General features: G+C 42.1%; 1 protein-coding gene across 1 annotated transcript; it reads left to right on the plus strand.

Moving 5' to 3' along the window:
* The first annotated feature begins 2,119 nt into the window (after positions 1-2,119).
* Positions 2,120-11,096, plus strand: LOC115815428 (bone morphogenetic protein 7-like). The gene is made up of 8 exons (XM_030778383.1): positions 2,120-2,141; positions 2,451-2,822; positions 7,858-8,050; positions 9,238-9,386; positions 9,698-9,910; positions 10,187-10,263; positions 10,377-10,487; positions 10,858-11,096. The coding sequence occupies exons 1-8, from the start codon at positions 2,120-2,122 to the stop codon at positions 11,005-11,007; spliced, it is 1,287 nt and encodes a 428-aa protein (XP_030634243.1). The 3' UTR covers positions 11,008-11,096.
* Positions 11,097-14,446: the final 3,350 nt, after the last annotated feature.

The following is a 14,446-nucleotide window of genomic DNA, read 5'->3' on the forward strand; positions in this document are numbered from 1 at the left end:
TTTGTGTGGAGCTTGTAGCAGGGTGGTGAGGGGGTCTTTTAAAGCCATTACAAATGGATTAAAATACAGATATGGAGTTACTATAATGTTCTTAAACAGAGGGATCCCAAACACATGGTTTTTGAATGGCCCCAACACCCTTCTCTTGGGAGTTTAATTACAACTGGTGTTTTATATCTCTTAACATATTCACCCAACCATACCACCCTATGTGTCTCCTTGTTCTTTTCATAAAGCCTATAGGACCATATCAGCTCTTCGGCACATTCCTGCAGGTGACAGTATACACAGACATTTACACCATTCCATTCACAACTGGGTAATTAGCACCTAGTTGCGTGACTAGGTGAGCGGCTCCTTTGTTATGAGTTACCCAGGATGATAACTCACCTCAGCAGATCAGCGCAGCCGGGGCGGATCCATACTCTTTGTTTTAGTTCAAAAGGCCCCTGCGTGAATGAGGGATTATCCCCCATTAACCTCTGGTAAAGTAAAGAGAGCACTACAAACCCCTCCTCCATTTCTAATGCAAAACAGGATCGCTCGTGCTATTGAAAATCACTCTTGCTTACTTGTTTTGCTCTGATTGTGATGGGTAAATGTACATTGACCATCTGATGCTGTGTACAAATCACAGGTCTGAAGACTGTATATTTTCCATTCACTGCTGGGTGCTGAGTTGGTTGTTTACCTTGGTTCACATTATGGGGCTCTTAAGTTTCTTTAAAAACTGACATGATATTGAAGGATTGCTCCATTTGAATGACTGAAATGAGTCGATTGCTTTGCTCAGTTTGGGCCAGCGATATGTCTGTTTTGAGTGGGTTTGAAACGAGTATGTCCATAGTTCCCAGGTGTTAATGGGGGAAGGGTTAAGAGCATTCAAGTTAAGAACATTCAGTTAAAGGGATTAGGAGACACAGTGGACCACTCATTCTGTGGAATAAAAGTAAAACTGAAGTACTGATTGTTAATTGTCAGATATGTAGTTATTTTGCTGGAATACAAGTAATGCTGTCCCTTCATTAGGACATTCACAAGTGCATACATATCTGGTGCCACTTTGACTGTGCCATAACATGGTAATATAAATATTGTAATACCTGTTTTAAACTTATGTTATCTAGCTGGGTGTGCAAAAGAGAAGACAAAATTCTGCAAGAGAAAAATGTCATTCAAGGCAATGATGTTCAAAAGGGGCCGAAGTTATCGGAGAGAACGAAAGACAAAGAGAATGATGTGATCATCCAGTTTGTGTGTCACAGGAGGCTGCTAGATTGTGGGACATGTCTGACCTTTAGGCCGAGGGCTTTTTGAAATTGGCAGTCACAGCGGGAAGTTACACTGAATGCCAAGCTACTGTCAAAGTAGTAATTGGAAAGGGGCATTGGCACAGCAGGTGGCAAATATTGTTGTGCCAAACCATAAAATGGTTCCAGGTTTTCCCTGCAGTGTCCCTCTACTTTTTGGGTTAATATTGTCTGGACATTGATAGTCCTCCTTTCTTTGCCTGTTCATGGAGGTTAAACATTCCCTGTGGTACCATTTAGTCTTTTTGCTAATATCTGGCGCTTCAGAACGGTTTGGGACAATTTAGATGTTCAGTAAATTCCACGTAGAGTGTAGTAACGGTATATTATATTATTATGAACTTTACTTTGGGTGTACAATACATGACTTCTTATTTCTGTTTCCCAACTGAAAGACATATGTTTCTGTCGCCTAAATATAATTAACATTGGACAAGAAGTTCAGGATCAGAAGGAACCAGAGAAAATAGTTGTAGCACTAAAAAAAATCGTCTGTAAGATTTGTTTTTTTTTACACCTGACATTTAAAATTTGGAACTCCGACTCTTTGTCCATTATTTTTACACTGACAGGATGAAAGATGTGAGATGTGGTAACGGAAAAGAAATTACTACCAGCCACCGATTAAAAATGACTCTCTGCGGTTGGCTTACACGTACAAAGCCACACGTTTTGGCATATATTTGTAACCTGAGTGTGTAACAGCCAGAGTGATTAATAATGAAAGCCTAGAGCAAAAGGGCAACAAAACAGTTACATTTGCCTCCTCTTTTCCAACGTGATTTATAAAGGCTCTCGTGTAACCGAAAATGCCCGCGCCCCACCCACAAGGTACTGCCTCTACTTAAAGACTGCTGTCAGCATTCCCCGGACTGTCATCGCGCTGGACGAATGAGCAGCTCCAAAAACGCCAAAAGACCTTATCGTAGGGAATAGTTCTTATTTCCTGTACACAATGGTAAATACTACTTATTGAGCGAACTGTAATACGTACACCTTGTATAATAACTGAAATAAGTAGGCAGTAATTATAAAATAATACATACAGGTAGGCTACATGTGACAAATGAAACAAAATATTTTAGTTTTCTGGTGACTGCATTTTAAAAATGCATTTGTTTCGGCATCGGTGTGTAACAGCCGTGGTTATGGCTTGGACCTGTTGTATTCTGGTCGATTCTTTGTCCGAAAACTTTACACTGGACAATGAGATCCACTCTAGTTTCATCCAGCGACGGCTCAAGAGTCAGGAGCGCAGGGAGATGCAACGAGAGATTCTCTCCATTCTCGGCTTGTCTCACCGTCCTCGACCGCACCTCCACGAGAAACACACTGCAGCCCCGATGTTCATGCTGGATTTGTATAATGCCATTTCCACAGAAGGAGATGAACCTGGCGCTTTCTCGTATTCTTACAAGCCGGTTTTCACAACCCAGGGACCCCCACCAGTGACCTTACAGGACAGCCGCGTTCTCAACGACGCGGATATGGTGATGAGTTTTGTCAACCTAGGTATGTGTTTCCAGCTGAAATAATATGCTTAATGTTGGTGAATAATATTGCGTTTGTATTAATCACAAACGAAAGCAACATCATGTAACAGTGAGAAAACTAAAAAAAACCCAGTAACTTCAATAACTAAATTTCGACGGTAAGCCTGTACAAATTGACTCCCTAAACATAATACCCGAATCTAGCAAAAGCTGAAGTGGGGCCAGTAGCAAGACCGTAGCCTGTGAAATTTACAGTTTACATACATCCTGATCTGACAAAGGATTGAGTGAATTACAATGTGCGTAACACTACAGTCTAGACTACATATGGGGTTACCCAAAGGTGACTGTGCGTCTCATATCCTGTGAGAACTAAATAGATATTATTTTCTTTTTCTTCTGTCACATAATGTCATCCCCCAAGTTAACTAAAAGTTACAAATGTAATAAAAAAAAGAGAATATTACAATCGAACCTATTGTAGCTTGCCAGATCAATCATGTAATTCTTTAACCTCTTTTATTATCCAAATTGGGTCTTCAATGATTGAGCCAAATTGCATTTGCCCATCATGACCACCTTTTTGATAGAGCTCCTTAAACCAAAGGTTTTTAAACCTGCTTTCTCCTCTCACCAAATTGACCTGTTCAACATTCCAAGCAGTAAATGTTATGACAACATCCTTGTATCCGATTTCTCTTGAATCCCTTCAAAGCTCTAGGAGATGGGGTTTAGTGTGGCTTTGTTTCGCATGACTAGGATTTGGGGAGGCATTTCAGAATCCTGTAGAGGGCAAGAGAAGTTGACCAAAGGACATTGGCCCACATACTTCATCGAAACACTCTCTTCATTTCCAGAGATAACTTTTAGTGTGTGTGTGTGTGTGTGTGTGTGTCTTTTTGTGTGTGTGTGTGTGTGTCTTTTTGTGTAAGAGGAAGAAGAAGCTACTGCACATGCCTTAATGTGTTTGACAGGACAAGTGGGCGTAGCTTTGTTTTGGTGTGTTGTTTGTAATGTGTGCGTGTGTGTGTGTGTGTGTGTGTAAAGGGGCGTGAACTTTCAGGGACTTCCTTGGACATTATTGCATTTATTAAATCCAAATCCTGCTTTTGTTTCCCTTGGAAACCACACTATGAGCCTAATTGCACTGTGGTGAAACCTCAGACACAGTGCCTGATCTTGTTTGCTTTCCAGTGTCAATACTATACTGTGTAAGCCTCAACCTAAATGTCCTCGCTGGGAACATTCAGTAGCTCATGGCTCTGCTTACATGGGACAAGCTTTAAACTGAATTACTCCCATGGTCAGAAAACTACTCATCTGTAAGTTATCTCTAATAATATTTTATTATTATCATTTTTTGAAAGAGCAGAATGTTGAGAATTAATTGGAATAATCACGCCGACAGACAGATATCGCAATCACCTCCATTAATCGCTTTGTTCTTTAATAACTGATGTTGGAAGCGACTTTATGCTATGTTCCGTGTCGTTCTTGGCAGCTTCTGTAATACTAGAATCGGACCACACTGAATTAAAGTATTTCCCTTTGACTAACCACAGCTGCTAGAGAATTAGTCAAAGAGAGCTGACCACAGCCCTCTCCCATTTTCTTTTACTCTTCTTTTTTTCCCCCCCTTCAATTCCTCCTCCTCTGTTCTTTGTTTCTGAGGGGGGAAAGGAGTACTTATTCTGTCATTAAGCCTTGAACGCTCTTTGGACGTTTCAGAACGTTTGAGAATCTAATTATTAACAGAGATCAAGTTGTCCCTCTTGTTTCACCTATTGTTGTTGTGTGCAGGCAAGGTTGGACCTTTGACTGAGATGGAACAAACAAGGTTTCTTTAACAGATTTCAATAGAAGGAAAGGAATGAGGTTGTAATGGTCAAGTCGCCCGATAAAAGAAGAGTGGTTGTCACGGAACAAAGAACAAAGTCTAAAAATCAAAAGAGAGCACAAAAGAAAAAGGATTGCGTTTCAGTCAAACATACTACCCGTAAAAAAATATCAAAGAACTGTAGGTTCTTATAAATTCCAGTCCATATATTAAACTGTTTTGAGTAGAGTTATTCCCCCTGCACAGCCGTTCAGATAAAAGGAGCGCTTAGATGTCAAGGTAAAGTTGTTTCTGAACAAATTTTGTCAAACTGTATTTTCGAGCTTTCAAATGCGATAATTCTCTTAAACTCCTCACATTAGATCCTATTCTACGCTGGGAAAAAAAAAAACTGTCTTTTTCAGCACAGTCTAGACTTGAATATATTTGTACCTAACAACACAGACAAGCCAAGTCTGACTGTCTGGCAAGGCAGCTGTAACTTGATGGAATGGCTTTTTGTTGGAATGACTTGACTTATATTCTTGCACTGTTTGTATTTTACCACAGTATCTGCTTTTTTTCGGGGGGGGGGGGGGATGCAGATGTTTCTAAGATGTTCTGTTTCTCTCTGTACAAACCAGCTGCTTAGGAGAAAGACAAATCGCTGCCTCCGCTTATCTTGTTGAAGAGCAGATGAGCTATGCCCTAGTTAATATGGAATGAGAGAAGATGAATAGCTTATGTGTTCCTCATCTCTCATCACAAAACTTGGGTTTAGTTGTTTGCAGATGGTTTTCTGGGTTATTTAGATTTAATGATATTAGTACAAAGTTTTTTTTTGTTTTTTTTTGTTTGTTTTTTTTACAATTTATATGATATTAATATCGTATGCCACTCATACTTGTGATGAATAGTAAATGATAGGAAAAGGGATTGCTGAATTCTCATGGCACTTGCCCCCCTTCAGGCACAATGTGAAAGAAAACAAGTAGAAAATCCACCTGTTTGTGTTGATAAGCTGATTGGCAAAGTAAGAAGCTCGTTCTTTTTTTTCCAAGAGTAAAATCCGATCATTCCTCAAATGCTTTTTTTTTCAGCCCTTGAAGAAAGTTGATTTGTGAAGACGTTATCTTTAGGGCAGAGTTGAATTTTATAAAGCAATAAAATTAAAAAGTGGCAGCAATTTTTTTTTTTTACAGCTTAATGTTCTGCCAGTCAAATAATACAGCTAAATAAGAGTTACAAAATGCTGTTTAAAGCTACTTTTTCTGTCTTTGTAGAAATGTTTTAGATGATCTCAATAGACATTTTATAAACTTTAACTTCATGTAGTAACAAAGTCATTATATCAAATTCACTGTTTTTTTGGGGTTTTTTTTTAACAAGCTTGGACTTCGTATTTTATTAATAAGATTTTATTTAACTGCCATAACTGTGCTATAAATCTGAATTGCAGAAGGCAGTAAAGTTCAGAGGGAGGAAGGGAGGGAGAGAGAAAGAGAGGTGATATAGATGAAGCACTCAGATACATGTTTAGTAATGCCATCTTGGCATGTAACTTTGTCCAATGCGTCAGTGAAAAGTGTTGAAACTTGGCATGAAGAAAAGTTTGCATATCTAGGCGCTGATCTCTCCAGCTAATGGCCTTTAACATAAACATGCCAAATCCTTACAAGCAATTATTGCCTTCATAAAATGCCCCTGTTTTTTTTCTTAGTATTTAATTGCGGTGAAACAGATGACTCTTGGTCTTCAGTATGCACTTAACTGCTAGTGGTTGGTCTTCCCTTACAGGCTGTTAAAGTCTGTGAGAGGTTGGAACAATGCAAAAATGCATCACTTAATCTATGATGTCATGTGTGTCCGCCGGCAGGCAGGATGTGTTTAAGGATGGTAATCATCACCCTCTCGGCACACCTTTGCCTCGGGGCAAGTCACCCGTTGCTTTGGAGACCTCATCGTACTTCCCAAGGACAAACAGATTAGGTAGCACTGGAAAAACAGAGAGCTGGAGACCTCCAGGAAATGTTCAGTTCATGCCACTGTACGGCTGGAAACTGTGAGAGGTGGGTCAGAGGATGTAGGGTGGAGCAGTGAGAGGGAGAGACAGAGAGAGAGAGAGAGAGAGAGAGAGAGACAGAGACAGAGAGAGACAGAGACAGAGAGAGAGAGAAAGAAAGAATTCAACACTGGAGGTTGCAGTTGTATGAAGAGGGTCATATAGATGTGTTTTTTTTTTTTCATAAATTCAGTACATTCACTGCAGAGAGTTTATAAGTTTGGCATAATCACTTACAACGGTGTCCTTTAAAATAGTTTGCGAGGCAGAGAGAGGCCCCATTTTGCTGGTTTGCTTTGTATGCTTCACTGGCTAAAGCAAGAGGCAGGTATGGAAAAACTCAGAGTTAGTCTGGAGAAGTCTGTGTGTAATTGCACCTTACCACTTAGCTTTCAACAGTGTTGCGAGCCACAGACAGATATTATAGGTGTCCTTTTATAGCAGAACAATTCTGAATTTCTTTCCGAACCGTGAGGGGGATAGAGCACGTTCATACGTATGGTGCATTTTAGGTCAGCGTTGGTCAGGGACGGGTCATGTGCGAAGTCCTTTTCGGGCTCACACACACAAACCAGAGGTTGTTCAGAGTCCTTGCCATTTGGTATGCCTGTGAAACATTTCAATGTGTTTAAACATGTGCGTGTGTTTTGTGCGTTTAAACATGTGCGTGGGTTTTCTGTGTGTGTGTGTGCGTGTGTGTGTGTGGGGCACCGTCTCAGTTTCCGGGCTAGGCTTTAACAGAGCTTTTCTTGTGGTTTGAGCATGTGTGTGATTTAAATCTAAAGCCAGTCAGTGCTGGGACTGTGGTCTCCCCCCCACTGTGGTACAGCATTTCATGTGGACCAGAGTCACTCGTGCCCAGATCAATCATTCTCTTATGGAAGCAAACATTTCTTTTTTGGACACACTGATGTGGGCAAACCAATCAGCATTAGTGCACAGTTTGATTCAGGAACACTTTCGTAGACCGGTGCCTCTTTTAGATGACCGAAAGAGCAGGCATGGTATGCGCGTTAAGCACAGAGCACTGCACAGTCAAGAATCAACAGGGGCCCAGTAGCTACAGGCATTATCTCAATGCTGCTCTTAGACTTCAGTTTTAAAGACACGGCGCTTCATGAGTGACTTAAGTCTCTTTTTTTCCCTCACCTCTCTCTCTCTCTCTCTCTTTCTCAGTGGAACCTGATCAGAAGGTCCATCCAGCGCAGCAGAAACATCAAGAGTTCCGTTTCGACCTCTCCCGCATCCCAGAGGGAGAGTCCGTGACGGCCGCCGAGTTTCGCGTCTACAAGGACTTCGTCCAAGAACGTTATGAAAACGAGACTTTCCGCGTCAGCGTCTACCAGGTGCTGCAGGAGAGGCCGGACAGGTGAGTTTCGTATCCACGAGATTACGTCCTACCTTGTTTTTTTGTTTGTTTGGTTTTTTTTTTAGGTTTTGTTAAATGCCTAGGTAGTTTCAGAAAACCAGTTAGCGCTACAAGATGAAATGAAACATATGCTAACCTACTCCTGTGTGTGGGAGAGTGGGATGTACACACACACACACACACACACACACACACACACATACTCCCACAGAATTCCATCTGCTGATTTACAGTGTGGCTACTAACACAATATGGAAGCAGCAGCCATTACAAAGCCATTATTGTCAATTATACAGACAAAGTGCTCTCAAAAAAACAGGGATGCTCCACCTTCGCCCCATATGGAGAACCGCCCACTTCCCGATGCCCGCCCCCAGTCACCCGCTCCTACTCCCATCCTTTTTATGATGGTGCTTACGCAACGCTGTCCTCACTGAAACCCCTTTATCAAAGTCTGGTGTATGGCACGCACATGGACGCACACTTAACCACACACACACACACACACACACACACACATACACACACACGCTCACACAGAAACTGTGTCCTGTACCTGGGCTCTGTTTCTGTTGTGAGTCATGTCCCCTTACGTCTTCACCATTGTCATGTAGAGACATCTGTGCCCTTCATCCAGACAGAGAGGCAACAAGGCAACACAATGACCCAGTCAGAAACACTGGCCTAGAGGCATGAAATTCAACCTGTAAACCAAGCCATTGTTCACTGGATCAACCCAGTGAAGCTGTATCTCCCAGAATCAGTCCAGGAATTTTAATCCGTGAGAAGAAGCATCACATTTAATAAGGGCAACCTCTGACCGTCGTGTGGGACATGCTGTTGCTTGTATACTCTGATCTTTCTATGTTGTTTTCTTGTTTTGTTTGTATTTTGATGTTGCTTACCTCATACACTGGGCACTTATGCAGACCGACTCTTTCATATCTCTTCCTTAATGCAAGTTCTAACTTGACATGATGTCGTAATTTTATTTGGCTTTCTGTCCTAGGTTTCAGGTTAGCCCCAGAAAACACAGAGGGTGTGAATAAGACACTGAATAGAAGACATAATTTTCCCCAAGCAAAAAGATGATTCATTTAGATAGAGTGACATTCATATGAACTTATAAAGCGACATGGTCCCAGCTGACGTTGTTGTTTTTCTTTGTTTGTTTTTTAAACTTATAGAAAATTAGAGCTTCTTCTCTTGGACTCGCGGGTCGTGTGGGCAGCAGAGGAGGGCTGGCTGGTGTTTGACCTCACAGTCACTAGTAACCATTGGGTCCTGAACCCTAGGCAGAACCTTGGTCTGCAATTGGCTCTGGAGAACATGAATGGTGAGTCACATTGCTCTCTTGCAAGCTGTAAAAATAAGTAAAAATAAATAATAAAAATAACTAACTAAATAAATAAATAAATGATACATGATCTGAACTAAGCTGAACTGGATCAAACCACAGTGCACTCAGATGAATGAGATTCATCTGAATTAAGCTGATCTGAAGTAAATGGAATCTGTCTGAACTGAACCGTGTTGAACTGTGCTGAACCTAATGGAACAGAACTGAGTTAAACAGAGTTGAATCTGATGTTGATTATGAAGTCAACTAAAGTGATCCGCGTGTTAAACCTGTGTGGTAACCTGCAGGGCAGAACATAAGTCCGAGAACGGCGGGCCTGGTTGGCGGCAATGGGCCCCAAAACAAGCAGCCCTTCATGGTGGCCTTCTTTAAAGCCACAGGGGTCCACCTCCGCAGCATCCGGTCCGCCTCGGGCCAGAAGCAACGCAACCCCAACCGCTCCAAGAGCCCCAAGTCAGCAGGGTCTAACCAGGAGGCCCTCAGGATTACTGAGGCTGCAGGTACCACCTCACACTAGACTTTAATACACCAACATCACCTCCAGAACAGTCTCTGTTGACCATTATAGTGACAATTTACATTTACAGTATATTCAGTCATTTTCAAGAATTGTACAAATCAATGGTTAATGGCTATGGGATAAAAAAAAGCAATACAAGATTTATATGATGTTTAATGTCAGAATCTGATGCTAGAAGCTGCTCTCCACAGGGAGACCCTTTCTAATGTTTATCTCCTCAGATGTCGATCATATTTTTGTCTTTTTTTTTTCCTAGAAAACAGCAGCATTGACCCCAAACAAGGCTGTAAGAAGCATGAGCTCTACGTCAGCTTCAGGGACCTGGGTTGGCAGGTATGGGAACGATCTTGACCGTATTACAAACCAAACCTTTTTACACATACTCAGCACTTAGAGTCACTGAATCTCTCTTTATCTCTCTCTCTCTCTCTCTCTCTTTCGTTTAGGACTGGATTATTGCACCAGAGGGTTATGCTGCATACTACTGTGAAGGGGAGTGTGCCTTCCCCTTAAACTCCTACATGAATGCCACAAATCATGCTATTGTCCAGACTCTGGTAAGCAAATCAGTACAGCACTATCATGGAAACTGTCCTGTAAATACCAGAGAATATTACTTGCAGTTGCTCTGTAAATAAGTTAAAACATGTTTGAATGTCTTCTGCATAAGACTTCATGTACAGGTCAGAGGGTATGGAATTAACAGAAAAAAAGGCAGGTTCACTGAATAAATGTTTGGAGTTGATTGCTGTCGCCCCTTGGCCAGCACAGTGGCTGAGAATATTCTTAGATTAGGTTCTGTTTCTCCATGTCTTGGTTCATTTCCAGAAGTATCTCGTAGGTGATCCTTCAGTGTAGTCATAATTCATTCGTTATCAATATATCTTAAATCATTCTCAGTTCTGTCTTCGTCTGTTTGTCTGTCAGGTTCACTTTATAAACCCAGACACGGTGCCAAAGCCCTGCTGTGCCCCCACACAACTCCATGGCATCTCAGTGCTCTATTTTGACGACAGCTCTAACGTCATCCTTAAGAAGTACCGCAACATGGTGGTGAGGGCCTGTGGTTGCCACTGACAACGCCTCTCCTCGGTTAAGGACGCTGAGCAGTCGAGGTCGCTAAAACTTGGGCAGTTGCCTGCCTCCCAATATCCACACTTTCCAAGGACTCCTCAGTGGAGCTAGACTGAGTTTTCTATTTGAAAATGTTCAAAAAATCTCTCAGGACTGTATTATGGAGTGTGTTGTCAGTGCTCTGGTAGAACCAACATTACAACTTGGTAATCCTGTTCTGTGGCCATGAGAGAATGCCAAGTTTGGGACATTTAAAATGGAGACTCCTTAAAACTTTTTCCTTGGCCCTCACCCATGGAAATGATGACATGACGTTTCTGTGTAGCAGTTTAAGCCATATGTTTATAAACAGTCTCACAATTTCTGTAACAGGTTATTCATATAAGCTATGTTGTTACAGTCTTCTACAAAATAGTAGACATTTCTCAGGCACATCTTCAAAAACCGACCAGCTGCATTCATTATATTGTGTCTATTTTTTAAATCTATGCTCCAGACATCCAAAACACATGTTTACATCTAATAAAAGTGTTAGTTATGTAATTAATAATAAAAAAAAAAATGCTCTGTAACCGTTTTTTATCTGAATACTTTGTCGTTGGCCCGAAGAAAACGGAGGGCTCTGTTCGCTTAGGCCCATCTGGGAATGACTGAAGAGAGTTAGTGGTGTCATGTGTGTGCTGACAGCTCTGAGACTTCATAGGGAAGAGGAATTTATACACGCAGGTGTCTGCCCAGCCCTCCTGCCGTGGACGTATCACCATCCCGCTCTCAGAACATTCAAGCTGGGCCAGTGATATGTGTCCACGAGCAAAGGCGAACAATCGCTCAGTCTCTACCTCCTTCTGAAGTGCTTCCAGCCAGGCAGGTGGGGGTGGGGGTGGGAGGGGGGGGGACTGGAGAGAGCATTTGGTTATGATCTGAATGTTTTGAATAGACGCAATAATGAAATCCACTGAATAAAACCGTCTAACGGAGAGCAGGTGCAATCGATTTTTCCCCGGCTTGGTTGGAATTTTGCAGCTGCTCTCTATAGTACTGCAGATAAGATGTTGTTGTTTCTGAGATCCACTGATATGATTTGGTGCACTACAAGAGGGCCATCAGATTTTGATCTTTGGAGGTTTGGAAGATGGGTATTACATTATATTTTGGAAAACTTCTGGTCTGATTGGCTATCCAGTTTCTGGGGCTTTCTATTGTATTTGACATGCTGCCAATGGCTTACAGCAACTGCGGTAGATCAGAAAATGCAGTATTTGATAATTCAGCATTAGGGGTAGTTGAAAAGACTGCTCAGTTAATGGCAACCCAAGTTAGGTCCATATCACCATGGAGATAATGTCTGTCATATGTAGTGTGTTTTGGTAAGAGTTAAGATCAAATAAAAACCAGATTCATGCATACGTATTCTAGATACATAAAGAAAGCTTTACTCTCTTAACTTTTTTTTTAAAGTGAGAAAACACTTTATAGTCTGTGAATTGTGAAAACATTTGGAAGTTTTTTCCTGGTGTAACTGTGTGAAAGTTCATCTGGATAAAAAAACAACAACAACAACAGCAACAACAATTGTTTCAACATGGGTACCCATATTTTTCATTTCTGCATCGTCACAGAAGATCATTTTCTATGAACAGTGTTAAAAGTAAAAATTCCAATTTTCACTCTCCTTGGGTATCAGTGATGTAAATCTTCCAAAGAGATGCAAAGAAAGGATTGACTTTCCTACTATCATCATAGTTATGATACCAGTTTTATAACCCGGGAAGATCCTGACTCCCAACACCATATAGCGTACAACACCTAAAACAGAGCACAGGCACCTGAACCAAAGATATAGAGGTGAACCTCAAAGGTATGGAAGGATATGCAAATTTGAACAAAATGAAAAAGCTTCAGTCAGTGTGTCCATTCTTTGCTGGATGTGTTTGAAACGTGTGGACCTCTGAGCTAAGGAGCTGACCTGTGTCTCTTTCGTGGCACTGCCTGTCTCTGCATCTCTGTTAGCTTGTCTGTGCTACAGGTCTTAAACATATCACATCCTCTTTCCTCGTCATTTCGACAAGCGCCGGGAACAGAGGGCAGCGCGTGGCTGGCAGATGTGGGTGTGAGCGCCAGACAGACGTCCCCCACGCAGAGCTGACGGCAGCGAAGACCGCAGAGCCGAGCGGTTCTCCGAGGATCGCAGGAGGACCAGCCACGCCCACAGACGAAGAAGGGAAACTCTGTGTAAACTTCAAGAGAGTCCTGAGAGGGAGAATGTGATCATAAGATGTGAAATATCAGTATTAGATCATAGATATCTTATCTGTCCTCTTTTTTTGCTGTTTCTTTGCTTGCTTAAAAAACGCATTCCTGGAATTCATGACACTTAAAAAAAAAAAATCAGCCAAGTTTAAATAAACGAAGAATTCTTTCCACACTTTGGTTAATTGTGGAAATTGAGATGAAACACGCAATTGTAATTACTGTCTCAGTATGCATGCAGTTGCTTAATCAATATATAATCAGCTGAAAATGACGAGCTTGTATACCTGAGAACGGTGATCCTCCAGCAGAACAAGCAGACGTGAGAGCACAGGTGTATGTGAGGGAGAGATGCTTTTTATGGTGCAGGAGCTTAGACGTAATTCATCACAGGAGGAGGCACAGAGCTGGAAGTCCTCCACTTGCAGATCTTCTACCTTTTTAAGCTGTCCACCACGTAGCTCGATCAAGGAGCCCACGGCAAAATGAGGCAACAGCCAGGGGTATGAGTTTGGGGAAGCCGTTGAAGATGAAGAAGGGCCATGAGCAGGAATATGCGAAAGAACCACTGAACTCTCATTCTCTTCGTGTTTTACTGCTCCTCCAGTTCCATTCCCCGCCACAAGGGGGCTATCAGTTTTTCTTTGCTTTTCATTCCCCCACTTTGAATTCACTGAAATGGAATTCTTAGGCAGATCGTCTGATGATGCTGCGTACTTGAAGTGTGATGACCCTCCAAAAGCAGAGGAACCGCGTTTGCCCGGAATGGATATGTCCATCATGCTGGCATAAGGAGAGTTTAGAGTGTGTCCTGTCAGATACCTCTCCCTCTTTCTCCTGCTGATGTATGAGCTCCTTTGTCTGTCACCACTCTGGAGCCCGTGAAACCAATGCACAGGGTGTCTTGCTGTGGGTATCTGTAATCTGTCCGTCATGAGCTCTCCATTGGGCAACTCAGCAGAAAAAGTTCTCCTGCTACTGTGTGAGGCTGAGGCCTGGGAGTGTGACTTAGAGACGAGAGAGCTACCGGCTCCATAAAGTCTTCTGTAATTCTGCATCAAAACATCCCGGGGCTCTGCGTTGAGATAGCTCCACGCCGAGGACGGCCCAACAAAGTCATTCTGCACAGCGGAAGCAGCCAAATCAGACTGGAGATGAGCTGGATATGTTGGATGTTGACCACCGGAAAGCA

Source organism: Chanos chanos, chromosome 6, assembly GCF_902362185.1.
Source record: "Chanos chanos chromosome 6, fChaCha1.1, whole genome shotgun sequence".
Taxonomy (NCBI): Eukaryota; Metazoa; Chordata; class Actinopteri; order Gonorynchiformes; family Chanidae; genus Chanos; species Chanos chanos.

Excerpts from the sequence above, each read along its gene's own strand:
- LOC115815428 (XM_030778383.1), top strand. The coding sequence starts at position 2,120 with ATGCCCGCGCCCCACCCACAAG. Across the intron at positions 2,142-2,450 it reads GCCCGCGCCCCACCCACAAG|CCGTGGTTATGGCTTGGACC; the intron begins GTACTGCCTCTA and ends GGTGTGTAACAG. Across the intron at positions 8,051-9,237 it reads CTGCAGGAGAGGCCGGACAG|AAAATTAGAGCTTCTTCTCT; the intron begins GTGAGTTTCGTA and ends TTAAACTTATAG.